Genomic DNA, 25,553 nt, shown 5'->3' on the forward strand with positions numbered 1-25,553 from the left:
GGCCATTTCTACCTCCTTAGGATTGCATGCCTGAAGAGATTTTACAAAAGTTAGTTGAGTGCCTGCTGTGTACTAGTCTCTGCACCGGCTGGGTTTTCAGCCCACAGCATGATAGAAAGTCTTTGCTATCCTTGCACTGGGGCCTGGGAAGGAGGATACTTGGAGTACAAGTTCCAGCATGCACCGGGCCAGCGTCCGTGAGTGTGCGTGTGAGTGGGGCTCCTAGAGCCTCCTGGGAGTTGTAGTCCGCTCGCTCATCTCAGTCTCCTGTCCTCTGCAGAGTCCGGTCTTTTCCTTTTCACCGGAGCCGGGGGCTGGAGATGAGGCTCGAGGCGGGGGCTCCCCGACTTCCAAAACGCAGACGCTGCCTTCTCGGGGCCCCAGGGGTGGGGGCGCCGGGGAGCAGCCCCCGCCCCCCAGTGCCCGCTCCACACCCCTGCCCGGCCCCCCAGGCTCCCCGCGCTCCTCTGGCGGGACCCCCTTGCACTCGCCTCTGCACACGCCCCGGGCCAGTCCCACCGGGACCCCGGGGACAACACCACCCCCCAGCCCCGGCGGTGGCGTCGGGGGAGCCGCCTGGAGGAGTCGTCTCAACTCCATCCGCAACAGCTTCCTGGGCTCCCCTCGCTTTCACCGGCGCAAGATGCAGGGTATAGGGGCATGAACTGCCGAGTCCTAATGTGGGGAGAGGGCTAGGGGCTAAAAATCTGGTCCCAGGGATGTCCGTCTGGCGTGTCTAGAGAGGAAGGGACTGGGGGCCTGGATTCCCACGTTCTAGAGAAGAGGGGGTTTGAAGCAGAGGTGCACCTGTTGGGGAGAGAGGTGGGGCCTCTAGCTCTGGAGGAGGACCCCGATTGAAGGACACGCGCCTTTGGGGCTCTGGATTACCTCCCATTGGCCCATGGTTTGTGAGCCCCGCCCAGGAGGGATGGCTTGGCTGAGGCTGCAACCCAAGGCTCTGGAACCCTGGGAGGCGGCGAGTGCAGGCCTGTGTGCCGGCAACTGGGACGATGCACAGGTGTTGACCACGTTCTCTGCCTTCCCCCTACCAGTCCCTACCGCTGAGGAGATGTCCAGCTTGACGCCAGAGTCCTCCCCGGAGTGAGTCTCACAGGGAAGGAAAGAGTGGGGATGCAGAGGATTCATGCCCTCCGCGCCTTCCTAACCCTCCTCCAACCACCCCCTCCCACTCAGGCTGGCAAAGCGCTCCTGGTTCGGGAACTTCATCTCCCTGGACAAAGAAGAACAAATATTCCTCGTGCTAAAGGACAAACCTCTCAGCAGCATCAAAGCAGACATCGTCCATGCCTTTCTGTCGGTGAGGGGCCTGGGTCCCCATCGAGCCTGGCCCCTGCAGAACTACAAGTCCCAGCAGGCCCTGGGGCTAACTACCTTAGCATAGGCCTGGCTTCCTTCTGGGGCTCATGGGATTTGTAGTTTTATGGCCAGAGTTAGAAGTCGGTAGGCAGGAAAGATTTATCGTGGCCAGAGGCCTGGAATTGGGGAGATAGGATCCTGAATTGCAATGTCCTCAAGGATTGGTGAGTTCCCATTCCCCTACTGCGAGGTTTGAAACTAGCCGAAGAAACTTCCCAGGCAATGTTAAGGCTGCCCCATTGCTGGTCTGTGGTTTTATGCCTAGGGGCCGATGGGACTTAGAGTTTCTGTGACAGATATGGCTATGGGAAGCATTTGTAAAGGGAGCAAGCAGTGTTTCATGTGGTCTTGGAGTCTGAGGCTGTCACCTAGCTATCAGAGTCCTCATGATGTTAGGGGGATGTCCAACCATTCCTCCCTTACTCGCTGATAGGATAGAGAAAGCTACAAGTCCTTGCAGGCAGTGGGGCCTCCCAATGCATTTCCTGTCCTTCTTTCCCTCCAGTGGCTCATGGGACTTGTAGTTCCTTGGCCAGAGCTGGTCGTGGGGCTGGGTATCCGTTCCCTGGGCTCACCCCTTCCTGTGTTCCTACCTCGCTCAGATCCCCAGCCTGAGTCACAGTGTGCTGTCACAGACCAGCTTCAGGGCCGAGTACAAGGCCAGTGGCGGCCCCTCCGTCTTCCAAAAGCCCGTCCGCTTCCAGGTGGACATCAGCTCCTCTGAGGGTCCAGAGCCCTCCCCGCGACGGGACGGCAGCGGAGGTGGTGGCATCTACTCCGTCACCTTCACCCTCATCTCGGGTGAGTCTCTTGGCTAGGCTGCCTGCAGCCCAGTGCTGGGACCGTTCACGACAGCTGAGATAGTGTAGGGGCCCAGGAGTGCAGCAGCAGGAGGAGGAAATGGTGTTCAGCTGGTGCCGACTCTCTGTGCGCCTCCTGCCCACACAGACCCCCCGACAAGCCCATCCTCTATTTCCCCACTCTCATCAGCATTTCCCTGGCACTTACAGTGTAAATAATGAATGCATTATCTCCTTGAAGCTTCCAAGCAGCCTACTGAGGTGTTAGTAATCACCCATTTTACAGAGGAGAAAACTGAGTCATAGGGAGGTCAATGGACTTGGCCAGAGTCACACAATACACTGTCACAGAGCTGCAGCCCAACCCAGGCCTCCCAACTTCAGAGGAGAGAGCCCAGCTCTTCCTATTACTTTAAGATGGTAGAGCCAAAGGGTGAAGACACAGCACACTGCTGTCTAATATCAGTCTGCCCAGAGCAGACATCACCAATTGATGGCAGTGCTTATTCCTGCTAAGCTCAGTGGCAGCCTCAGGAACTTTAACTCCAGGCAGCCATGACCAGTCGAGACTTGGCACAAGAAAGGAAAACCACTAAAACACCTTGCTTCCAGTTCTGCTTTCTGTTTGGTCCCTCCGTCCTGATAGTGAGCGTTTGGATAGGGAGGGATATCGCCGATCTCTGTCACCAATATTAATATGTCACAGGTGGGAGAGGGGCTTGCCCCAAGGATTTCTAAACCAAACGGCTGTGGAACTGTGGGTGTTCTGTCACCAAAACCAATTATGACTCTTTATTTTTCTGTCCCCCTTAAAGACTAACATGCAAGCTGGGCGCGGTGGCTCACGCCTGTAATCCCAGCACTTTGGGAGGCCGAGGCGAGCAGGTCAGAAGTTCAAGACCAGCCTGGCCAACATGGTGAAACCCGTCTCTACTAAAAATACCAAAATAAGCCTGGCGTGGTGGTGGGCTCCTGTAATCCCAGCTACTCAGGAGGCTGAGGCAGGAGAATCGCTTGAACTCAGGAGGCAGAGGTTGCAGTGAGCCAAGATTGTGCCACTGAACTCCAGCCTGAGCGACAGAGCGAGACTCTGTCTCAAAAAGAAAAAAAAAAAAAAAAAGGCTAATATGCAGACCTTTCTCAATTTTAAGACTTTTTCTGAGGCCAGGCATGATGGCTGACTCCTGTAATCCCAGCACTTTGGGAAGCCAAGGTGGGAGGATTGCTTGAGCCCAGGAGTTTGAGACCAGCCTGGGCAACATAATGGACCTCATCTCTACAAAACAAACAAAAAAATTTATATATATATACACACACACAAAATTTAAAAAAAAAAAAAAAAAAAGCCCAGCACGGTGGCATGCACCTGCAGTCCCAGCTACTCCAGAGTCTGACGTGGGAGGATCACCTGATTCCAGGAGGTTGAGGCTGCAGTGAGCCGTGATCGCGCCACTGCACTCCAGCCTGAGTGACAGAATGAGACCTTGTCTCAAAAGAAAAAAGAAAAAGAAAAGACTTTCTCCGATTTATTTTTCTTTTTTTTGTTGTTGTTTTTGTTTGGTTTTTTTTTTGAGACAGAGTCTTGCTCTGTCGTCCAGGCTGGAGTGCAATGGCGTGATCTGGGCTCACTGCAACCTCTGCCTCCTGGGTTCAAGAGATTCTCTTGTCTTAGCCTCCCGAGTAGCTGGGATTACAGGCATGCGTCACCATGCCCAGCTAATTTTTGTATTTTTAGTAGAGACAGGGTTTCGCCATGTTGGCCAGGCTGGTCTCAAACTCCTGAGCAACCTCAAGTGATCCGCCCACATCGGCCTTCCAGAGTGTTGGGATTACAGGCATGAGCCACTGTGCCTGGCTCCAACTTATTTTTCTTACATTTCTGGTCCTTCATGGCCTCCGCTAGAAACTAACAGCAAGCAATAGTATCCATTTGAATAGAAACCAACACCTGTTATTTGAAGTTGAAGGTATGTGAGTTTGACCGTGATCCTTAAATAGCAGCACAGACCCATTTGCAAACCGTGGATTGATGTGGCCCCAGCGGAGCAGGGGAGATGGAGATGCAGGGGGGGTGTTGTGTGCTTGGTGGAGGGACTGGGTTCTGCAGGCTGGGACGGCCTTCCCGGTCCTGGACCCCCAGTCAGTGTTTTTCTGCCCGCCTGTCCCTCCAGGTCCCAGCCGTCGGTTCAAGCGAGTGGTGGAGACCATCCAGGCACAGCTCCTGAGTACTCATGACCAGCCCTCCGTGCAGGCCCTGGCAGGTGGGTGGTGGGGCCGTGGGGAGGGGGGGGCTGTGGGTGGTGGGGGGGCGTGGGTGGCGGGGGGGCGTGGGTGGCGGGGGGCGTGGGTGGCTGGGGCCGTGGGTGGCGGGGGCGGTGGGTGGCGGGCAGAGGTCCAGCATGAGCAGGTGCTCTGGGGTTTGGTTTGCAGAGGACGCCCAGCTGGTGGGCTCCTTCACCATTGTCGTAGCTGAGGTCTTATCTGCAGAGTTGTGAGCAGGTTCCCCGAGAGGCTGGAGCCTGAGGAGGGTCTCCCTAGCAACCTGAGGACTGGCTCCCAGGAGTCCCTAAGAAGATGAGAGGCTCTGTGTGGGGGGTCAGGGAACATCCTGCCAACAGAGGTTCTGGACCTCTGTCCAGGAGGACGGTGACCCACCGTCCTGGTTTGCTTGGGACTGAAGGGTGTTTCTGGGATGCAGGGCTTTGAGTCTAAACCCAGGACAAATTGGTCACCACCTTTGCAGGTCTCAGAAGTCACCTCACCCTGGGGCTAGGGCCTAATGGTCCCTAGCAACCAGAATTCTCAGCTGAGTTCATGGGAATGTGCAAGATCTTGCTCTGGGGAATCCGGCCTTCCCAGGCTCCCAGTCCTGGTCATCAAAGACTCAAATTCTCTAGCAATCAGGAGAGCAGAGGGTTTGTTGCAAAGGTGTCTTAGTTCGTTCAGGCTACTATAAGAAAATACCATATACTGGGCAACTTACAAATAACAGAAATTTATTGCTGAGAATTCTGGAGGCTGGGAAGTCCAAGATCAAGCTGCCAGCAGCGTTGGTGCCTGGTGAGAGCTGCTTCCTGGGTCACAGACAGCACATTGGTGCTGTGTCTTCACATGGCAGAAGGGGCAAGGGAACTCTCTGGGGCCTCTTTCCTAAGGACACTAATCCCATTCATGAAGGCCTCACCCTCATGATCTCATCACCTCCTGACATAACCTCCTAATACCATCACCTTGGCAATGGGTTTCGGCACATGAATTTGGGAGGATGCAGTGTTCAGTAGAGAGCATAAGGGGCACTCGTCCAAGCAACCAGAGGTAGCCAGAATTCTCAAGGGAAGAGAGCGCCTGCCCTGGAAATCAGCCCTCATTCCTGAGACACGGGGTCACAGGGGCCGCAGTGAAACAGGGTACTGGGCCCCATTGCAGGGCACGTGGACAGCCGTCTGCTCTGAGGGGAGTCAGGCAGCATCAGCCTCACAGGACCCATGCCCCTTCCTGGACCCCTGGACCCCGTTGAAAGGAAACGGCCCAGCGTTGAGGCCAGGAGCCAGGGCAGCTTTGGCCTTGTCACCAGAAACTCTGAGTCCCAGGGTCAGGTCTTTTGCTCTGGAGCCGTGGTTCTCAACTAGGGGAGCTGGTTTCACCCCGTGTTTGTTTTCTATGGCCACCGTCAACAAATGACACAGCCTTGGTGGCTGAAACAACACAAGTGATGATCGTACAGTCCGGGAGGTCAGAAGTCCCACACGGTCTCCGCAGGCTAACAGGGTGCCTGGAGGGCTGCACCTGGAGGCTCTCTGGCAGAGACTGTTTCCTTGTGTGTTCCAGTTCCTAGGCGCTCTGGTTAAGGCCTGTTCCTCCATCTTCAAAGCCAGTGACGCCATATATCCCTCTGACTGACCTTAGCTGGGAAAAGGTGACTCAGTGGGACCTGCACAGATACTCCAAGATAATCCCCCAACTCGTGGTCCCTCACCTTCCCCACAGCACAGGATCTCTTCTGCTGCATCAAGAAACATAGTCACAAGTTCTCGGTATTTGCATGTGGACATCTTTGGAGGGGGCCGTTATTCAGCCTAGCACAACCCCCTAGGGACATTTAGCAATGTCTGGAGACATTTTTCCTCCCCTCAACTGGGGAAAACAGGGGGATGCCAATGGCCTCTTGTAGGTGGAGGCCAGGGATGCTGCAAAACACCCTGCAATTCACAGAACAGCCCCCCACGACAGCTGGGTCCCAAATGGCAGTCGTGCTGAGGTGCAGAAACCCTCTTTTCTCATGGTTGCTAGGGGCAACCGGAAAGCAAATTAGGTCCACTGGACCCCGTTGCCAAGGAAAGCTGGCCTCAGCAACCAGGGGTCTCAAAACGGGCACACCCTCGAAGATGTAGGACTAACAGGCACCCCGGGGGGCTCAGCCACCTGTCTCATAAAGGAGAGTGGAGTGGGGGGTGCAGGCCTCCGAGTCACCGTGGTTGCTATGACAACAAGCCCCCCCCGTTTTTTTTTTTTTTTTTTTTTTTGAGACAGAATCTCGCTCTGTCGCCCAGGCTGGAGTGCAGTGGCGCGATCTCAGCTCACTGCAACTTCCACCTCCCGGGTTTCAAATGATTCTCCCGCCTCCGCCTCTCGAGTAGCTAGGATTACAGGTGCGTGCCACCACACCCGGCTAATTTTTGTATTTGTAGTAGAGACAGGGTTTCACCATGTTGGCCAGGCTGGTCTCAAACTCCTGACCTCAAATGATCCGCCTGCCTCGGCCTCCCAAAGTGCTGGGATTACAGGCATGAGCCACTGCGCCCGGCCCACTCAGTTTCTCTTAAACGAAAAACGAGGTCTCCGCCACGGGACCTCAGGTAACATCCTAGGCCCCATGGAAATTGCTGGAGACCACCCAGCAACCAGTGTTTCCACCTCAGTCCCCAAGAGGAGGTGGCCTCAGGACCCAGGAGAGAGTGACCTGAGTCAGGCTGGCCCAGCATGAGGGGCCTGAGACCACCCCTCCACCAGTAGGCTCCCTTGAGCCCAGTTCCATGGAACATTTCTCCCTAACAACCAGGGTAGGAGAGAGTCGGGGGGGCCCTCTTGCTGTGAACGTTGAGCACCGTCCTAGCAGGCTGTTTCCTAGCGAACAGTATCATAACCAGAATCTGAGAGTCTCCTAAAGTCAGGCCCGGCCCAGGCCCCCTTGGACTAACCTGGCCCCAGGGTTGCAGGGGGCATAGGGTGCAGCCCCCGTCCTAGGGGAGCCAGGCCTTGTCACTTGGGGTGTGTCCTCCGAGTAACCAATTCAAGGCCAGGTGGTGGATGGACTGGGCCTTATCAGGGATTGGAGCTAGAGCCTCGGGGTTACTGAGACCGACTGATGAGGAGACTCTGCCCCCATCCCCTGGTAATGGGAACCCCAACCCTGGGCTGTGGAACCCACGAAAAACCTCTTCCTCCCTTGCAGACGAGAAGAACGGGGCCCAGACCCGGCCTGCTGGTGCCCCACCCCGAAGCCTGCAGCCCCCACCCGGCCGCCCAGACCCAGAGCTGAGCAGCTCTCCCCGCCGAGGCCCCCCCAAGGACAAGAAGCTCCTGGCCACCAATGGGACCCCTCTGCCCTGACCCCACGGGGCCGGGGAGGGAGGGGACCCCCCCTCCACCCCCCTTCCCTGCCCCCCAACTGTGAATCTGTAAATAAGGCCCAAGGAACATGTCGGGAGGGGGGTGGACACAAAAACCGGCCTTGCCCTGCAGGGATGGGGCTCCGCAGGCCGTGCCCAACTGGGGGTGGTTCTAGGGGAACAGGGGGCGGGGGAGCTGTTTCTATTTTATTTATTGATTAATTTATTATTTTATTTATTGATCAATCTCTCTGCGGGGTGGGGTGGGGGAGGGACGGGAGCTGGTTGGGGTGGCTTAGCAGATCCGGACAGGGCCCTCTGTCCCTGTGTCGTCCCCAACCCCCTCTTCCCGGGCCCCTCCTCCCCTGGTCCTCCCCCCACGACCTTCTGTACGGATTTGCTCTCCGGAAGGAATTCTGGTTTCGCGTGATCCTGCCTGCGTCCGTGTCTCTGATTCCGCCGGCGGCAAAAAAAAAAAAAAAAAAAAGATAATAATAATAAATAGCCTTGATCAGGGACAGCTGGCTGGCCTTGGCCTCTCGATTCCTGGGTGCCCAGTTGCAGGGGCAGGGCCCGAAGGCGGGGACGGGGATTCTGGCTGCCACCAGCTGTTCAGAGACCCTCCACGCCGGCACACAGGTCCTCCGGCTGCAGGTCAGTCAGCAGCAGCCCCAGCTGGTTGGAGAGATCCCCAGTGGCTCATCTTGCTGGGTGCGGGGCACTGGGATTGGCCCCATCTTTCCTGCTTCACTGGTGAGGGCAAGGCCCGGGTCAGGGTGCCTGCTACAGCTGGACCGGCAGGGAGATGGGGGAGGCCGGCGGGGGGCTGAGGCTGGGCCACGGCTGAACACACAGCGTGCAGCTCTCCAGGGCGGAGAAGTCAACGGCGAAGAGACCGAAGAGCGCGAACAGCAGCATGGCCACGACCCACTCGCAGGCCGCAGAGACGCTACGCAGCGAGCAGGCGTGGAGGACAATCACTGCCCCAGGGTCAAGGGCCACACTGCTACCGTGACAGACGCGGAGCCCGGCCTGGTCTCTGTGCCGCCTCGCGCTGGGCGGAGGCCGTCTCTGGGTGTCCCCATCCTCAGCTCTCCCCTTCCCCCGTAGCTCCTCACAGACGGGGCCTCGCCTTGGTCTCCGATGCTCTCCAGCCGGTCTCCATCTCAAGCTGCTTGCACATGCTTTCCTTTGCGTGCACCCCCGTTACTATTGCATTCCCAATATCCCGAAAAGTTTCCGTCTCCCTTCCCTGACCCAGGGAAGGGCCTGGTTGCCTCCCTACTTGTCCAGGACATCCAGCTGCCATTGCTCCTGCCTATAAACATGCATGGTTTCCTAAATACACCTCCCTCCCTGCCGCCAGCCTCGGACTGTGTTTTGCAACTTTCTCCTGAACATCCACCCCGCTACCCATGGCCTACAGGCTCTTCCTGCTCACTCCCAGAGCCTAATCTCTTCCCTGTAAAATCTGTTTCTCTGACTGTCCCCTCCTCCATGACAACTCCACCATCCACTCATGTGCCCCAGCAGACACTCCCCCGGCCCTCTCTTCATCCCTCTTGGCCAGCTGGTCACCCCAAGTCTTGTCCTATCTGCCTTACCCATCTCTCTCCAGCCCTCTCCTCATGCCTTGTGCCTTTCTCTCCTGGTCTGTCCCGTCCCTCCTCTGGTTCTCGCACCCCGCTAGCTCCTTAAGACCTTTTTCTGCCCTGCCAGCCCCTGCAGACTCCAGGCTCCAGCCTAGTAGAGACAGCTCTTGTTTTCTGGAACTTCTCTCACTGGAGCTGCTCACCACCTCACCCCTCCCAGACAGCTTATTCCATTCATTCAGGGATTTCTAAGGGGGCTGAGAAGTGGTGGCTCACGCCTACAATCCCAGCACTTTGGGAGGCCAAGGTGGGAGGACTGCCTGAGGCTAGGAGTTCGAGACCAGTCTGGGCAACAGAGCGAGACCTGGTCTTTTTTTTTGAAACAGAGTCTCACTCTGTGTCCCAGGCTGGAATGCAGTGGCGTGATCTTGGCTCACTGCAACCTCTGCCTCCCAGGTTCAAGCGATTCTTGTGCCTCAGCCTCCTGAGCAGCTGGGACTACAGGCGTGTGCCACCACACCTGGCTAATTTTTGTATTTTTAGTAGAGATAGAGTTTCACCACGTTGGCCAGACAGGTCTTGAACTCCTGATCTCATGTCATCCGCCCGCCTTAGTCTCCCGAAGCGCTGGGATTACGGGCGTGAGCCACAATGCCTGACCGTAAACTTCCTATGGCTCTGTATCACCCCCAGGCAGAAACCCAAGCCTCTGATCCCTTATTTTAGAGAATCCTCAGCCCCGGCCCTGCCAGCAGCCTCACTCCTCCTTCGGCTGGTCTTTCTGCTCGGTGCGTGTACCTGCAGTGTGCCCTCAACCTCCCAGCCCACGAGCAGCTCCTTCTGCAAGGCCAGGCTCAGAATCCGGCCATGCTCAGGCCCATCTTTACAGACGTCCATCCTTTACGACACTCAGCTAGCCGTCTTTATGGTTCCCTCCCCCACGTACCCCACCCAAGAGACTACTGAGTCCCACAGAATGAAGGCCCCTGTGGCTAAACTGATCATCAGGGCTAGTTTAGATCTGGGGCTGGATGTGATCACCATCAGGGCCCCTGCAAAGGAGACCTGATGGTCTCATACCCCAAGTCACTATAGGCCGGGCTGAGGGGCCAGCCCTCTCAACTATTTTGTGAAGATACACTTTGTCACTCCAGGAAATACGGTCACTATTTCCATTTTGCTGAGAAAATTCCCAAGAAACGGATGCACTTAATACAACCAACACATGGCCTTAGCTGGTTTCTCTGTACTCTCTTCTGAATGCCTGCACACTCTGGGCCTCCCCACAAATGAGAAAGACCCCCCAAGGCTGGGTTTTCAGCCCCTCCTTTCTCTCACTCTACACTCTACCTATCAGAATTAATCACGTAGGCTGGGCACAGTGGCCCACACCTGTAATCCCAGCACTTTGGGAGGCCGAGGCGGGCAGATCACCTGAGGTCAGGAGTTCGAGACCAGCCTGCCCAGCACGGTGAAACCCCATCTCTACTAAAAATACAAAAATTAGCCGGGTGTGGTGGCGCACGCCTGTAGTCCCAGCTACTCGGGAGGCTGAGGCACAAGAATTGCTTGAAACTGGGAGATGGGGGTTGCAGTGAGCCAAGATCACGCCACTGCACTCCAGTCTGGGCGACAGAGTGAGACTCCACCTCAAAAAATAATAATAACAAAATAATAATAATAATAATAGGCCGGGCGTGGTGGCTCATGCCTGTAATCCCAGAACTTTGGGAGGCCAAGGCAGGTGGATCATGAGGTCAGGAGTTCGAGACCAGCCTGGCCAATATGATGAAACCCCGTCTCTACTAAAAATACAAAAGGCCAGGCACGGTGGCTCACGCCTGTAATCCCAGCACTTTGGGAGGCCAAAGTGGGCGCATCACAAGGTCAAGAGATCGAGACCATCCTGGCCAACATGGTGAAACCCTGTCCCTACTAAAAATACAAAAAATTAGTTGGGCATGGTGGCTGGCGCCTGTAGTCCCAGCTACTCGGGAGGCTGAAGCAGGAGAATGGCGTGAACCTGGGAGGCGGAGCTTGCAGTGAGCCAAGATCACGCCACTTCACTCCAGCCTAGGTGACAGAGCAAGACTCCGTCTCAAAAAAAAAAAAAAAAAATTAGCCAGGTGTGGTGGCAGGTGCCTGTAGTCCCAGCTACGTGGGAGGCTGAGGCAGGAGAATCGCTTGAACCCGGGAGGCGGAGGTTGCAGTGAGCTGAGATCACACCACTGCACTCCAGCCTGGGCGACAGAGCAAGACTCTGTCTCAAAAATAAATAAATAATAATAATCATGATGATAAAAGCAAATCCATTTTATGGATATGGAAACTGAGGCCTCGGAGAGCGACCTGACCCATCTAGAAGTACGCTGTGCTGGTGGAAAGTGCCTGGGTTCTGGGGATGGCTCAGAAATGAGTTGGAATTGAGTCAGGCATCAGGTGGTGTGCTAGTAAATGTTTAACAACTGGCTCTGGTTGGTGGCATCTGCCAATTACAGTGGTATAAATACTTCCATGATGGCTATTTCAAGCTACTCACATGATATCACAGGACATGGAGTTAGGACGAGCAGTTCACAGAATGCCTCTCACAGCCTGTGCAAGCCACCTGCAGCCTATCACCAGCTCCACTGCAGAACTTCGCATGCATCCTGGCCGAAAGACTTTTCCTGTCTGAACCCGTTTTCACTCGTAACCACCACCATGATTCCTGGCACAGAGCAGGTGCCCTCAAGGGACTGTTCTTAGTATATCATTCTTCTAGCGTCTATTGGTCACTCGCTATGTGCCAGGCACAGATCTAAGCACTGTATGCCTATTATCCTATCCACTCCACAACCCTGAGGTCAGCCCTGTCGTTATCCACATTTGAGGGATGAGGAAACCATTGACACCGAGAAGTAACAGCCCACGGAAGTTTCCCCCAGCTGCTGTGTGGAGGACAGGGGCTTCCAACCTTGGCAACCTGACCCCGAAGTCGGCATTCTCGACGACAAAGCCATAATCCTGTGCAAAGCGTGAGGCCCAGAGAAAGGAAGAGACGTCCCCAGTGACAGACAGCCAGGCAGGAAGACCAACTCCAGTGAAGAGCCACCTCCAAGTCCTACCCCGGATACAAGAAGGATACTGGCCACAATGAGGATGGTGCAGACGCTGCAGAGGCCCAGGCGGAGGGGCCCAATCCAGGCAGCCCCGGGCTGGGGCAGCCTCTTCAGCCTCCACAGGAGGAGCTGCAGCCAGAAGTAGACGTTACCCAAGATGAAGGCAAGGAAGGCCCCTGCCAAGTGCGTGGGCCGCTGGTTCTTTTCCTGGGAGGAGAAGGGAGAAGTTGGGAGGGAGACTCTGGGAAGGAGGGTAAGGGGCACCAGAGGGGCCAGGGCCCTTCACCAATGCAGTAGACAGTGGTCACCAACTTTCCATACCCAGTGATGGGCTTATTAAGCACATCAGCTATTGTCAGCTCCACGAGAGCAGGCATTGAAATCTGTTGTTCACTGCTGTGGCCTCAATTCCTAGAACAGTGATGGGCACATAGTAGATGCTCAGTAAATATGAGTGGGATAAATCTTGCATTCTCAAGGCGGGGGACAGACATTTCCCCAAAAATTGGTCTTGCAGGTGAAAAATTCTTAAATATTACAATTGTATGTGACTCACAGATACATAGCACATATTCCATTACAATTTTAAAAGACTTAAAATTTCGGCCTGGTGCGGTGGCTCACATCTGTAATGCCAGCTCTTTGGAAGGCGAAGCAGGCAGATCACTTTGAGCTCAGGAGTTCAAGACCCACCTGAGCAACATGGCAAAACCTCATCTCTACAAAAAATACAAATATTGCCGGGCATAGTGGCTCACACCTGTAATCTCAGCACTTTGGGAGGCCAAGGCGGGTAGATCACTTGAGGTCAGGAGTTCGAGACCAGCCTGGCCAACATGGTGAAACCCTGTCTGTACTAAAAATACAAAAAATTAGCCAGGCGTGGTGGCGGGCACCTGTAATCCCAGCTACTCGGGAGGCTGAGGCAGGAGAATCACTTGAACCCAGGAGGCAGAGGTTGCAGTGAGCCAAGATCGCACCATTGCACTCCAGCCTGGGCAACAAGAGTGAAACTCCATCTCAAGAAAAAAAAAAATACAAATGTTAGCCAGTCATGGTGGCTCAGGCCTGTGATCCCAGCTACTCAGGAGGCTGAGGCTGGAGGATTACTTAAGCCCAGGAAGCAGAGGTTGTAGTGAGCTGAGATGGTACCATTGCACACCAGCCTGGGCAACAGAGCAAGATCCCACCTCAAAAATAAATAAACAAATAATAAATAAATAAAATAAATACTTAAAATTTCACGGGAAGAGGGGATAACCAGGGGGAAATGTCTAAAAATACTCCTTAGAGGAGCAAGATAATAATAATAGGTTGAGGGCTGGGCACAGTGGCTCATGCCTGTAATCCCAACACTTAGGGAGGCCAAGGTGGGCAGATCACTTGAGGTCAGGAGTTTGAGACCAGCGTGGCCAACATGGTGAAACCTTATCTCTACTAAAAATGCAAAAAGTAGCCGGGCGTGGTGGTGAGCGCCTGTAATCCCAGCTACTCTGGAAGCTGAAGTTAGGAGAATCACTTGAACCCGGGAGATGGAGGTTGCAGTAAGCCAAGATCTCACCACTGCACTCCAGCCTGGGCCACAGAGCAAGACTCTGTCTCAAATAAATAAATAAATAAATAGTTGTGGAGCACTTTGGGAGGCTGAGGTGGGTGGATCATTTGAGGTCAGGAGTTCAAGACCAGCCTGGCCAATATGGTGAAATCCCATCTCTACTAAAAATACAAAAAAAATATAGCCAGGCGTGGTGGCAGGTGCCTGTAGTCCCAGCTATTTGGTAGGCTGAGGCAGGAGAATCGCTTGAACCCGGCAGGCGGAGGTTGTGGTGAGCCAAGATCGCACTACTGCACTCCAGCCTGGGTGACAGAGCAAGACTCCATCTCCAATATATGTATATATAAAAATATATTCTCTGTGGTCCACGGGCAATGAGTGACCTAGCTAGAGTCTTTATGGAGATGGAATGAAGTCATGTACAAAATGGAAAGCCTGCTGCCAATGGCTGCCAAATGCTCAATCAATGTGCCTAACATGAAGAATGAGTAAATCTCAGTCATTTCTTTTTGGAGACAAGGTCTCACTCTGTTCACCAGGCTGGAGTGCAGTGACACAATCACAGCTCACTGCAGCCTCGACCTCCTGGGCTCAAGCAATCCTCCATCTTCCCACCTCAGCCTCCTGCATAGCTGGGACTACAGGTTCACGCCACCATGCCTGGCTAATTCTTTATTTTTTGTAGAGACAGAGTCTTGCTATGTTGTCCAGGCTGGTCTTGAACTCCTGGGCTCAAGCCTCAGCCTACAAAGTCCTGAGATTACAGGCATGAACCACTGTGCCCAGCCTCACTAATTTCTTTTCTTTTCTTTTTTGAGACTGAGTCTCGCTCTTGCGGCCCAGGCTGGAGTGCAATGGCATGGTCTCGGCTCAATGCAACCTCTGCCTCCCGGGTTCAAGCAATTCTCCTGCCTCAGTCTCCTGAGTAGCTGGGCTTACAGGCACCTGCCACCACCCCTAGCTAATTTTTTGTATTTTTAGTAGAGATGGGGTTTTACCATGTTGGCCAGGCTGGTCTCCAACTCCTGACCTCAGGTGATCCACCTACCTTGGCTTCCCAAAGTGCTGGGATTACAGCCGTGAGCCACAGAGCCCGGCGAGTAATTTCATCTTCTTTTTTTTTTTTTTTTTTTTTTTGAGAGAAGTCTCACTCTTATCCCCCAGGTTTGAGTGCAATGGCTCGATCTCGGCTCACTGCAACCTCCACCTCCCAGGTTCAAATGATTCTCCTGCCTCTGCCTCCCAAGTAGCTGGGATTAAGTCGCCTGCCACCACGCCCGGCTAATTTTTGTATATTTTAGGAGAGACGGGGTTTCACCATGTTGGTTGGCCAGGCTGGTCTCAAACTCCTCACCTCAGGCGATCCGCCTGCCTCCGCCTCCCAAAGCGCTGGGATTACAGGCATGAGCCACTGCGCCTGGACCAGTAATTTCATCATTAAATAAGCTGGGGAGAGGGGCTGGCAGAAAATTATCCCAACGTCCTGGAAGTCAACGAAGTCCTACATACAAACAGCCTCGCTCGTAGTGCCCCACTCAGAGAGCAAAGGAATCCAGCCGGTCCAAGGCCACTGGCCAAAGAAAAATACAAGTCCCAGGAGGGCCGGGCGGGAACCAGCCCCCGAGACAATAAGCCTATGGCCACGGGGCATGCTGGGAGTTGTAGTTCCAGACGCCGGCCGGGACAGACCCTGGGCGCCGACTGGGTCTCACCTGGAAATTGCCTACCACGGAGGTGCCCAGGGCACAGAGAAGACCCGTCCATAGGATCAGCTGGTTAGGCCACCTTCCGACGCCCCAGTCCCGGAGCTGGTGGTAACGGACAATGCAGATCCACGCGGCTGGGAGTAGAGGGGAGAAGGAAGTGGGAGGGAGACCCACCCCGAACTCCTGGGGCCCAGGGAGGGAAGCGAGGGAAGCAAGGTGAGGGAGAAAGTGGCAAACTCCCGGATTTGGGGGAAAGAGGGGCCTGGGGCATGGACTCCTGGGTTTGAGAAACGAGCGGTTTCGGAACTCTCTTGGCTGGGCTGGGGAGCACTGAACCAAAGGGCTGGGCAATATTTACCCAGAGCAGCTCCCATATTGAGCACCTGGCTGAAGATGCAGCTCTGAGGGGGGAAGGATCCGCAGATGCTGGGGAAGACAAAGGGGTCATCCTGGGCAATCCAAGCTAGGGCCTCCACTTTCCTGCAGCGGCGATCCCCCCAAATCCCTACCCTCGGGCAGAATTACCTGATGTAGGGAAAGCCTTTACTGAGGTCCACAGTCCTGTTGGTCACTGCAATGGCAAAACTACGGAGGAAATCAGAGTGAGTGGGCGACTCTCACCAACAACTTTTCCTTCTGTTAACCAAACAAACAAGGACTTCTAGCCCCCTCCACCCTCAGACCAGGAGTCCAGGCCCCCAGCCCCTCCTCCCTCAGACCCAGGAGTCCAGATCCCCCAGCCCCTCCTCCCTCAGACCCAGGAGTCCAGACCCCCAGCCCCTCCTCCCTCAGACCCAGGAGTCCAGGCCTCCAGCCCCTCCTCCCTCAGACCCAGGAGTCCAGGCCTCCAGCCCCTCCTCCCTCAGACCCAGGAGTCCAGGCCTCCAGCTCCTCCTCCCTCAGATCCAGGGATCCAGGCCCCCAACCCCTTCCTCCCTCAGACCCAGAAATCCAGGCCCCAGCCCCCTCCACCCTCAGACCCAGGAGTCCATCATGCCTCTGACACTCACACGATCCAGACGCCAGAGATAGCCCAGACAGCTAGGAAGACAGGCATCAGCGACAGGTAGCCCCACATGCCGGGCTCTGCAGGTGAAGGAGCGGGGCTGAGGCTGGACACCTGTCTCTCTCACACCTGAAGAACCAGCCCTCAAGGAGGGCCCAGGTGCATGAGATTGTGGCCCCAACCACTAGGCCCCGCTTGGCTCTCAGGCAGAAGTCACAGGTAGGGGTCTGATCTAATTGGCCAGCTCTCCATTCCAGGCAATTTCCCCACCTATCCCGCAGTGTTCAACCCTATCTCATGCATTCTCCTGCTTGAGGAATTTCTCCCTGTCCTCCCAGCCCCTCCTTGCACCTCCCAGCCTCCAGGACCTCCTGGAGATGCTCACCTCTCCAAGATCCCTGGGGCTCTCAGTCCTGGGACTGGGGCTGGGTGAGCTTAGGGAAGAAGGGCTGGCATTCGGGATGGGGCTCAGACAGGCCAAGGCAGAGGCAAAGTCCCAGCTGGAGCGCTGGAGGGCTGCCTGGGGTCTTGGGTCTGACCAACACTTCCTGAGGGGCTCTCTACCTCCAAACCGCCGTGTCCTCCCTCCTCAGAACCTAGCAGGCAGCACCTTAGCTTCAGGGGCCTCTAACTTCCTTCCTCCAGCTTTGTGGGTTCAACGTCCAAAGTCTCAGCCCTTCCCTCCCCAGGAACCAGGAATCTGAGCCTCCAGCTCTCTCCAGCCTGGTAGACCCAGAATTCCGGGGCCCCAGTTCCTCCTAGAATACAGATATTCTTCTCCAGCTCCTGATGTCCAACCTCCCAGCTCTTACCTACTCGGGTACCCAAGAGTGAGGGCCTCAGGTCCGCCTGCTCTCTGGGTGCAGCTTCTGTTTTTGGGCTGGGAGATATGGAGCACTGACGACCCCGCCTCCTCCCCTCCACTCTCCTTCCTCTCACCCTTCTCCTTTTCCCTGCTGGAGTTCCCCAGGCAGGCTAAGCATGGGTGGGAAGGCAGCTTTCAGCGATGACATCTCCATCCGAAAATTCCCCCAGCCAGACAAAGACTGCTCCTGCCGCCTGACCCTTTTCCTTCTCTCTCCCAACAGCCATCTTCAGCTTCTGACCTCCTCCTGGCTTGGTATTTAGGGATTTGGAGTCATGGCCTCTTCCTTCTTCCCAGGACCCAGGAGTCCAGTCCCTCAGCCCCTCCTCCCTCAGACCCAGGGTCAGACCTCTAGGCCCTCCTTCCTTAGACTCCTGAGTCCCTCCTGCCTCTGACACTCACGAGGTCCAGACCCCAAGATAGCCCAGCCAGCAGGTACAGGGACAAGTAAGCCTCACATGCTGGGCTCTGCAGGAGAATGAGAGGGGCTGAAGCTGGGCCACTCTCTCTTTCCTCTTTCTCTCTCCTCCCCTTCACACCTGAAGAACCAGCCCCTTGGGGAGGGCCCAGGTGCATGAGATTGTGGCCGTGGCCTCTGGGCCCCCATTGGCTCTCAGGCAGACGTCACGGGTGGGGGTCTGATCTAATCGGCCAGCTGTCCTCCACTCCAAGCAATCTCTCCACCTGTTTCAGTTTTCAGTCCTAGCTCACACGTTCTCCTGCTTGGGGAGTTTCTCCCTGTCCTCCCAGCCCCTCTGTGCACCTCCCAGCCTCCAGGGCCTCCCCAGGATGCTCACCTCTCCAGGCTTCCTGGGGCTCTCAGTCCTGGAGCTGGGGCTGGGTGAGTTCAGGGAAGAAGGGCTGGCATTCGGGGTGGGGCTCAGGCAGACATCCTGCAGAGGCAAAGTCCAGGCTGCAGGACTGCCTGGGTCCTTCGTTCTGACTGCCACTTCCTAACGGCTCTCTATCCCCAAACCACCGTGTCCTGTCTCCTTAGAACCTCACAGGCAGCACCATAGCTTTGGGGGACCCTAATTTCCTTCCTCCAGCTTTGTGTATTCAACATCCAAACTCTCAGCCCTATCATCCCCTGGACTCAGATCTGAGCCTCCACCCTTGGGGACCCAGGAGTCCAAGCTCCAACTCCTTCCTCCTTCCCCAAAATGCAGGAGTCCAGGCCCCCAGAACTCTTCCCTTAGACACAGAAGTCCCAGCCACCTCCTCTCTCAGTATGCCACCTCGTGTCTTTTAATGGACATAAAATCCACATAACATTAGCCATTTTAAAGTGTACGACTCGGCCAGGCGCGGCGGCTCACGCCTGTAATCCCAGCAGTTTGGGAGACCAAGGTGGGCAGATCATCTGGAGTCAGGTGTTTGAGACTAGCCTGGCCAACGTGGTGAAACCCCATCTCTACTAAAAATGCAAAAATTAGCTGGGTGTGGTGGCGGGAGCCTGTAATCCCAGCTACTCCAGAGGCTGAGGCAGGAGAATCCCTTGAACCTGGGAAGCAGAAGTTGCAGTCAGTCCAGATCATGCCACTGGACTCCAGCCTGGGTGACAAGAGCAAAACTCTGTCTCAGAAAAAAGAAAAAAAATGTGCAACTCAGAGACATTAGTGCACTCCCAATGTTATGCAACCATTGCCTCTTTCTTTCTTTTTTTTTTTTGAGACAGAGTCTCCCTCTGTCACCCAGATTGGAGTGCAGTGGCGCAATTTCGGCTCGCTGCAACCTCTGCTTCCCGGGTTCAAGTGATTCTCCTGCCTCAGCCTCCTGAGGAGCTGGGATTACAGGCCGGCGCCACCATGCCTGGCTAATTTTTGTATTTTTAGTAGAGATGGGGTTTCACTATGTTGGCCAGGCTGGTCTCGAACTCCCAACCTCAGGTGATCCACCCGCCTCAGGCTCCCAAAGTGCTGGGATTACACGTGTGAGACACTGTGCCCAACCTTTTTTTTTTTTTCTGAAACAGAGTCTCCCTCTGTTGCCCAGGCTGGAGTGCAGTGGCACAATCTTGGCTCACTGGGACCTCCACCTCCTGGGTTCAAGTGATTCTCATGCCTCAGCCTCCCAAGTAGCTGGGATTACAGGTGCCCGCCACTATGCCTGGCTAATTTTTGCATTTTTTGATAAAGACAGAGTTTCACCATGTTGGCCAGGCTGGCCTCAAAATGCTGACCTCAAGTGATCCCCCTGCCTCAGCCTCCCATAGTGCTGGGATTACAGGCGGAAGCCATCGCGCCCAACCCGTCTGGTGTATTTTATGCTCAGTGTAATGTTTTTGAGATTCATCCATGTTGTGGCATGTATTAGTGTTTCATTCCTTTATTTTTTATTTTTATTTTTTAAACAGCCAGGGTCGGCTGGGCAAGGTGGCTGACGCCTGTAGTCCCAGCACTTTGGGAGGCTGAGGCAGGTGGATCACCTGAGGTCAGGAGATCGAGACCAGCCTGGCCAACATGGTGAAAACCTGTCTCTACTAAAATACAAAAAAAATTAGCTGGGTGGCCGGGCACGGTGGCTCACGCCTGTAATCCCAGCACTTTGGGAGGCCAAGGCAAGCAGATCACGAGATCAGGAGTTTGAGACCAGCCTGGCCAACATAGTGAAACCCCGTCTCTACTAAAAATACAAAAATTAGCCGGGTGTGGTGGCGGGCGCCTGTAATCCCAGCTACTCAGGAGGCTGAGGCAGGAGACTTGCTTGAACCCAGGAGGCAGAGGTTGCAGTGAGCCGAGATCGCACCACTGCATTCCAGCCCGGGCGACAGAGTGAGACTCCGTCTCCAAAAATAAATAAAATAAAATAAATAAATATAATAAAAATTAAATCCTGTCCCAGTGGGGCTGATAGAGAGCAAAGCTCTCCAAGTCCTCCTCACCCCTTCTGCTGCCAAATGCCTCTCCTCTGGGTCTCGTCTTCCTCCTTTTGCTTCTTTTTCCGGAGGTCTCCGTTTGCCCAGACATGAATCTGAGCCACCCCCTGCCCTCAGGGGGATCCCTGTCTGTGGGCAACACAGATGATCAGCAGGTGACAGCTCCTCTAAAGGAAGTCACACAAGGCTATGAGGGAGCCCAGGGGAGGGAGGGGTCCATGCTACCTGCTCCTCCGTCCGCCCTCAACACTGATCTCCTGCCCTGCCCTGTCCTGTGTTTGCCACCTGGCTGATTCCCACTTCTCTTCCAAAAACATAATAATAATAAAGACAAGAAAGCCCAGGTGATCCTAAGGAAGACTTGTCCCCGCTCTGAGCCTCCATACCCAACTCGGTGTCCTGGCACAAAGATGAGTTTGGCTCACTGGTGTCCCCACGGTGCTTATGTGACCTGCTTGGGCCCTCCCTGGGAGGATAGGGGACAGGGCTCCAGCCTGCCGGGCTACTTTCAAGTTGGGAATTAGGCCCCACTCACCGGCCACGGGTAGGTTGGGTGTCTGGAGCCTGAAGGATCCTTCCAGAAGCTAGGGCTGCTGGCCTGGCTCAGCCGAGGGGAAGAGGCTGTGCTTTTCCTCTGAGAAAGATGACGTTGCACTTTCATATTGAGGAAACCGCTTCTGGTTGGTGGTGGGGACTGGTTTTTATTTTTATTTTTATTTTTTTATTTTATTTTTTATTTTTGAGACGGAGTTTCGCTCTTGTTGACCAGGCTGGAGTGCAATGGCGCTATCTCAGCTGACCGCAACCTCTGCCCCCGGGTTCCAGCGATTCTCCTGCTCAGCCTCCCAAGTAGCTGGAATTACAGTCATGCACCACCACACCTGGCTAATTTTGTATTTTTTTTAGTAGAAACAGGGTTTCTCCATGTCGGTCAGGCTAGTCCCAAACTCCTGACATCCGGTGTTCCACCCACCTCGGCCTCCCAAGTGCTAGGATTACAGGCGTGAGCCACCGCGGCCGGTCTATTTTTATTTTTATATCCCTAGATGTCTACGTCCCCTGCCTGGAAGTTTCCCCAGAGAGGGGATGTAGACGTCTGGGAACACAGAGGTCTCAGAACCTTCCCCAGGGAGGGGCTGTACACCTCTAGAGATAGACGGGTCTCTGACCTCTGTTTTCTTGTCTGCAAAACAAGGATCATGATGGTCTGCCCTCATGCAATTGTGAGGGTTTGTTGGGGTTATCCACATAAGACCCTAAAAGAAGGCCTGTCGAACCGGGCCCGGTGGCTCACGCCTGTAATCCCAGCATTTTGGGAGGCTGAGGCGGGTGGATCACCTGAGGTCAGGAGTTCGAGACCAGCCTGGCCAATATGGCGAAACCCCGTTTCTACTAAACATACAAAAATTAGCTGGGCGTGGTGGCGGGCGCCTGTAATCCCAGCTACTCAAGAGGCTGAGGCCGGAGAATCGCTTGAATCCAGGAAGTGGCGGTTGCAGTGAGTCGAGATTGTGCCACTACACTCCAGCCCGGACGACAAGAGCGAAACTCCATCTCAAAAAAAAAAAGAAAGAAAAGAAAAGCAAGAGATTGACTGGGGATGAGGTTGCTGAAGGATAAAGGAGGAGAAAGGCGAGGCACGGTGGCTTAAGCCTATAATCCCAGCACTTTGGGAGGCCGAGGTGGGTGGATCACGAGGTCAGGAGTTCAAGACCAGCCTGGCCAATATGGTGAAACCCCGTCTCTACTAAAAATACAAAAAAAAAAAAAAAAAAAGGAGGAGAAAGACCAGGAGTGGCTGGGAGAGACTTCAGACTGCGACATGAGTGGGTCTGGGTCTGACACTGGAGAAAGGAGATGGGGAGAGTGGAAGAATCACAGACCATGTGCAGTTCTGAGAACCCCGGTCAGGTCAGCTGGGAAATGTGGTGCAAAGATCACCCATACGCAAGTCCGTGGAGACCGAAAGCAAGTCAGTGGCTGCAAGGGATGGAAAGAGGGGAGGATGGGAAATGATTGCTTAATTGGAGTTTCCTTATGGGGGGTTACGAAACTGTTTTGGAACTAGATAGAGACGAAGGTTGCACAACACTGGGAATGTGCTAGATGACACCGAATTATACTTTAAAATGCTTAGAGTGGGCCGGGCGCGGTGGCTCACGCCTGTCATCCCAGCACTTTGGGAGGCCGAGGCGGGCGGATCACGAGGTCAGGAGATCAAGACCATCCTCGCTAACATGGTAAAACCTCGTCTCTACTAAAAATACAAAAAAATTAGCCGGGCGTGGTGGCGGGCGCCTGTGGTCCCAGCTACCAGGGAGGTTGAGGCAGGAGAACGGCGGGATCGCGTCGCTGCACTCCAGCCTGGGCGACAGAGCGAGACTCCATCTCAAAAAATAAATAAATAAATAAATAAATAATTTAAAAATTAAATTTAACTTTTTTTTTTTTTTTGAGACGGAGTCTCGCTCTTTGGCCCAGGCTGGAGTGCAGTGACGCAATCTCGGCTCACTGCAAGCTCCGCCTCCCGGGTTCAAATGATTCTCCTGCCTCAGCCTCCCGAGTAGCTGGGACTAAAGGTGTGCGCCACCACGCCCGGCTAATTTTTTTTTTTTTTGTATGTTTAGTAGAGATGAGGTTCCACTGTGTTAGTCAACATGGTCTTGATCTCCTGACCTCGTGATCCGCCCGCCTCGGCCTCCCAAAGTGTTGGGATTACAGGCGAGAGCCACTGCGCCTGGCCAAAAAATTAAATTTAATAAATAAATAAATAAACACTTTAGCACATTGACTTTAGAGGTGTCCACATTGGGCAGAAATGGCCAGGCTCTGCTCCCCACCCCATGCTTAGTCATTGGTCAAGGCTGCATAAAAAGAATGTAATAGCAATCCAAATCAAACACTGCTGAAGGTGCTACTGCTGGAGGCTGGAGACCAGCTGAAGTCCTCCCTGCTAATCAAGTTCTTTCAGGAAGGGAGAGCCACCTGGCTACCATACTTGCCCAATGTCACTCAGCTACTGAGTGGAGCAGCTTGGGTCTGTCTGGCTGTAAAGTTTGGTTCCTTCCTATGTGCCATGCAATGCCCTTGAATATCCCTCCCTATCTTCACCCATCCAACCTTCTCCTGAAACATCCATTTATCTGTGCATATGTTCATGCCTTTGTGCATTCCTCCAGCTAGTTATTTCTCCACTCATCCACCCACCTGCCTATCCGGCCAGCCATTTGCTCATATGTTCTTTTTTTTTTTTTTTTTTTTGAGATGGACTTTTGCTCTTGTTGCCCAGGCTGGAGTGCAGTGGCGCGATCTCGGCTCACTACAACCTCTGCCTCCCGGGTTCTAGCAATTCTCCTGCCTCAGCCTCCCGAGTAGCTGGGGTTACAGGCACCTGCCACCATTCTACCTAGAAGTAGAATTACTGGGTCGTATAGTAACATTTTTAGGAACTGCTAAACTACTTTCCACAATGTGTACACCATTTACACCATTTTACATTCCTGACAGCAGTGCATGAGGGTTTCAATCTCTCCACACCGGCAACAGTGCCTGCTATTATCGGTCTTTTTAAAATTACATTACAATCTTTTTTAGGGATGAGATCTGGCTTTGTTGCTGAGGCCAGAGTTCAGTGGCTATTCACAGGTAGTATCATAGCACACTACAGCCTCGAACTCCCAGCCTCAAGAGATCCCTTTGCCTGGCCGGGAGTCACGCCTGTAATCCCAGCACTTTGGGAGGCTGAGGCAGGCAGATCACTTGAGGTCAGGAGTTGGAGACTAGCCTGACCAACATGGCGAAATCCTGTCTGTACTAAAAAAAAAAAAAAAATTAGCTGGGCATGGTGGCACACGCCTGTAATCCGAGCTACTTGGGAGGCTGAGGCAGGAGAATGGCTTGAACCCGTGAGGCGGAAGTTGCAGTGAGCCGAGACTGCGCCATTGCACTCCAGCCTGGGTGACAGAGCAACACTTCATCTCAAAAAAAAAAAAAGAGAGAGATCTTCCTGCCTCAGCCTCCTGGCCTCAAGAGATCCTCCTGCCTCAGCCTCCTGGCCTCAAGAGATCCTCCTGCCTCAGCCTCCCAGGTAGCTGGAATTACAGGCCTGTGCCACCGTCCCCCACTTGATGTGTCTTTCTGATGGTAATCATTCTGGAGGGTGTGAAGTGGTGTCTCCTTGTGGGTTGAATTTGTATTGCCCTAGTGACTAATGATGTTGGACATTTTTCCATGCATTCATTGGCTATTTGCATATTTCTTTGGAGAAATGTCAGATCCTTTGTTCATTTTTGAAATTCGGTTGTCTGTCTTTTTATTATTGAGTCGTAAGAATTTTTTTTTTTTTGAGGTGGAGTCTCACTGTGTCACACAGGCTGGAGTGCAGTGGCATGATCTCCGTTCACTGCCATCTCCACCTACCAGGTTCAAGTGATTCTCCTGCCTCAGCCTCCGGAGTAGCTGGGATTACAGGCGCCTACCACCATACCAGGCTAATTTTTTTTTTTATTTTATTTTTTAGTAGAGACAGAGTTTCACCATGTTGGCCAGGCTGATCTCGAACTCCTAACCCCAGGTGATCCACCCGCCTCAGCCTCCCAAAGTGCTGGGATTACAGGTGTGAGCCACCGTGCCCGGCTTAGGGATTCTTTGTGTTTTTTTTTAGATGGAGTCTTGCTCTGTCACCCAGGCTGGAGTGCAGTGGCGCGATCTCGGCTCACTGCAAGCTCCGCCTCCTGGGTTCATGCCATTGTCCTGCCTCAGCCTCCGGAGTAGCTGGGACTACAGGCACCTGCCACCATGCCCGGCTAATTTTTTGTTGTTGTTGTTTAGTAGAGACAGGGTTTCACCATGTTACCCAGGATGGTTTCGATCTCCTGACCGCGTGATCCGCCCGCCTCGGCCTCCCAATGTGCTGGGATTACAGACGTGAGCCACCATGCCTGGCCAAGGATTCTTTATATATTCTGGATTATAAGGCGATCATTATCAGATATAATGATTTCCAAATATTTTCTCCCATTCAATGGATAACAATCCTCTTTTGACCTAATATTCCCTCTTTTC

The 25,553-nt window shown here is 54.1% G+C and overlaps 2 protein-coding genes across 4 annotated transcripts in view; one reads left to right on the forward strand and one right to left on the reverse strand.

Annotated features, from left to right (window-relative positions):
* The window catches only part of BRSK1 (BR serine/threonine kinase 1), a 30,156-nt gene extending 21,850 nt beyond the window's left edge, over nucleotides 1-8,306 (forward strand). For both annotated transcript variants that reach the window (XM_031007513.3, XM_031007514.3), the window contains 6 exons: nucleotides 281-650; nucleotides 1,053-1,101; nucleotides 1,195-1,318; nucleotides 1,980-2,178; nucleotides 4,349-4,438; nucleotides 7,630-8,306. In XM_031007513.3, coding sequence (XP_030863373.1) covers nucleotides 281-650; nucleotides 1,053-1,101; nucleotides 1,195-1,318; nucleotides 1,980-2,178; nucleotides 4,349-4,438; nucleotides 7,630-7,787 — 990 coding nt within the window. In that variant the 3' untranslated portion in view covers nucleotides 7,788-8,306. The remainder of the gene's footprint in view (nucleotides 1-280; nucleotides 651-1,052; nucleotides 1,102-1,194; nucleotides 1,319-1,979; nucleotides 2,179-4,348; nucleotides 4,439-7,629) is intronic.
* A 205-nt stretch (nucleotides 8,307-8,511) lies between these two features.
* TMEM150B (transmembrane protein 150B) lies at nucleotides 8,512-21,094 on the reverse strand. Of its 2 annotated transcripts, none has more exons than XM_004061467.5 (8): nucleotides 21,025-21,094; nucleotides 18,409-18,504; nucleotides 16,751-16,826; nucleotides 16,266-16,325; nucleotides 16,099-16,166; nucleotides 15,747-15,874; nucleotides 12,506-12,686; nucleotides 8,512-8,766 (listed from the first exon to the last, which is right to left on the reverse strand). In XM_004061467.5, the coding sequence occupies exons 3-8, from the start codon at nucleotides 16,816-16,818 to the stop codon at nucleotides 8,570-8,572; spliced, it is 702 nt and encodes a 233-aa protein (XP_004061515.2). In that variant the 5' UTR covers nucleotides 16,819-16,826; nucleotides 18,409-18,504; nucleotides 21,025-21,094; the 3' UTR covers nucleotides 8,512-8,569. The 2 variants fall into 2 exon arrangements, with proteins under 2 accessions (XP_004061515.2, XP_063557729.1); XM_063701659.1 differs by having other exon boundaries at nucleotides 16,751-16,875.
* Between the last annotated feature and the right edge of the window lie 4,459 nt (nucleotides 21,095-25,553).

The sequence above is a fragment of the Gorilla gorilla genome, chromosome 20 (genome assembly GCF_029281585.2).
Source record: "Gorilla gorilla gorilla isolate KB3781 chromosome 20, NHGRI_mGorGor1-v2.1_pri, whole genome shotgun sequence".
Lineage (NCBI taxonomy): Eukaryota > Metazoa > Chordata > Mammalia > Primates > Hominidae > Gorilla > Gorilla gorilla.

What these genes read in the sequence shown, in the direction of transcription:
- TMEM150B (XM_004061467.5), bottom strand. Translation starts at nt 16,818, where the DNA reads ATGTGGGGCTACCTGTCGCTGATGCCTGTCTTCCTAGCTGTCTGGGCT. An exon ending in ATCTCTGGCGTCTGGATCGT is followed by an intron (nt 16,326 to 16,750) that starts GTGAGTGTCAGA and finishes TTTCCTCCGTAG; the next exon opens with TTTTGCCATTGCAGTGACCA. An exon ending in CCGTGGTAGGCAATTTCCAG is followed by an intron (nt 12,687 to 15,746) that starts GTGAGACCCAGT and finishes TTCTCCTCCCAG; the next exon opens with GAAAAGAACCAGCGGCCCAC.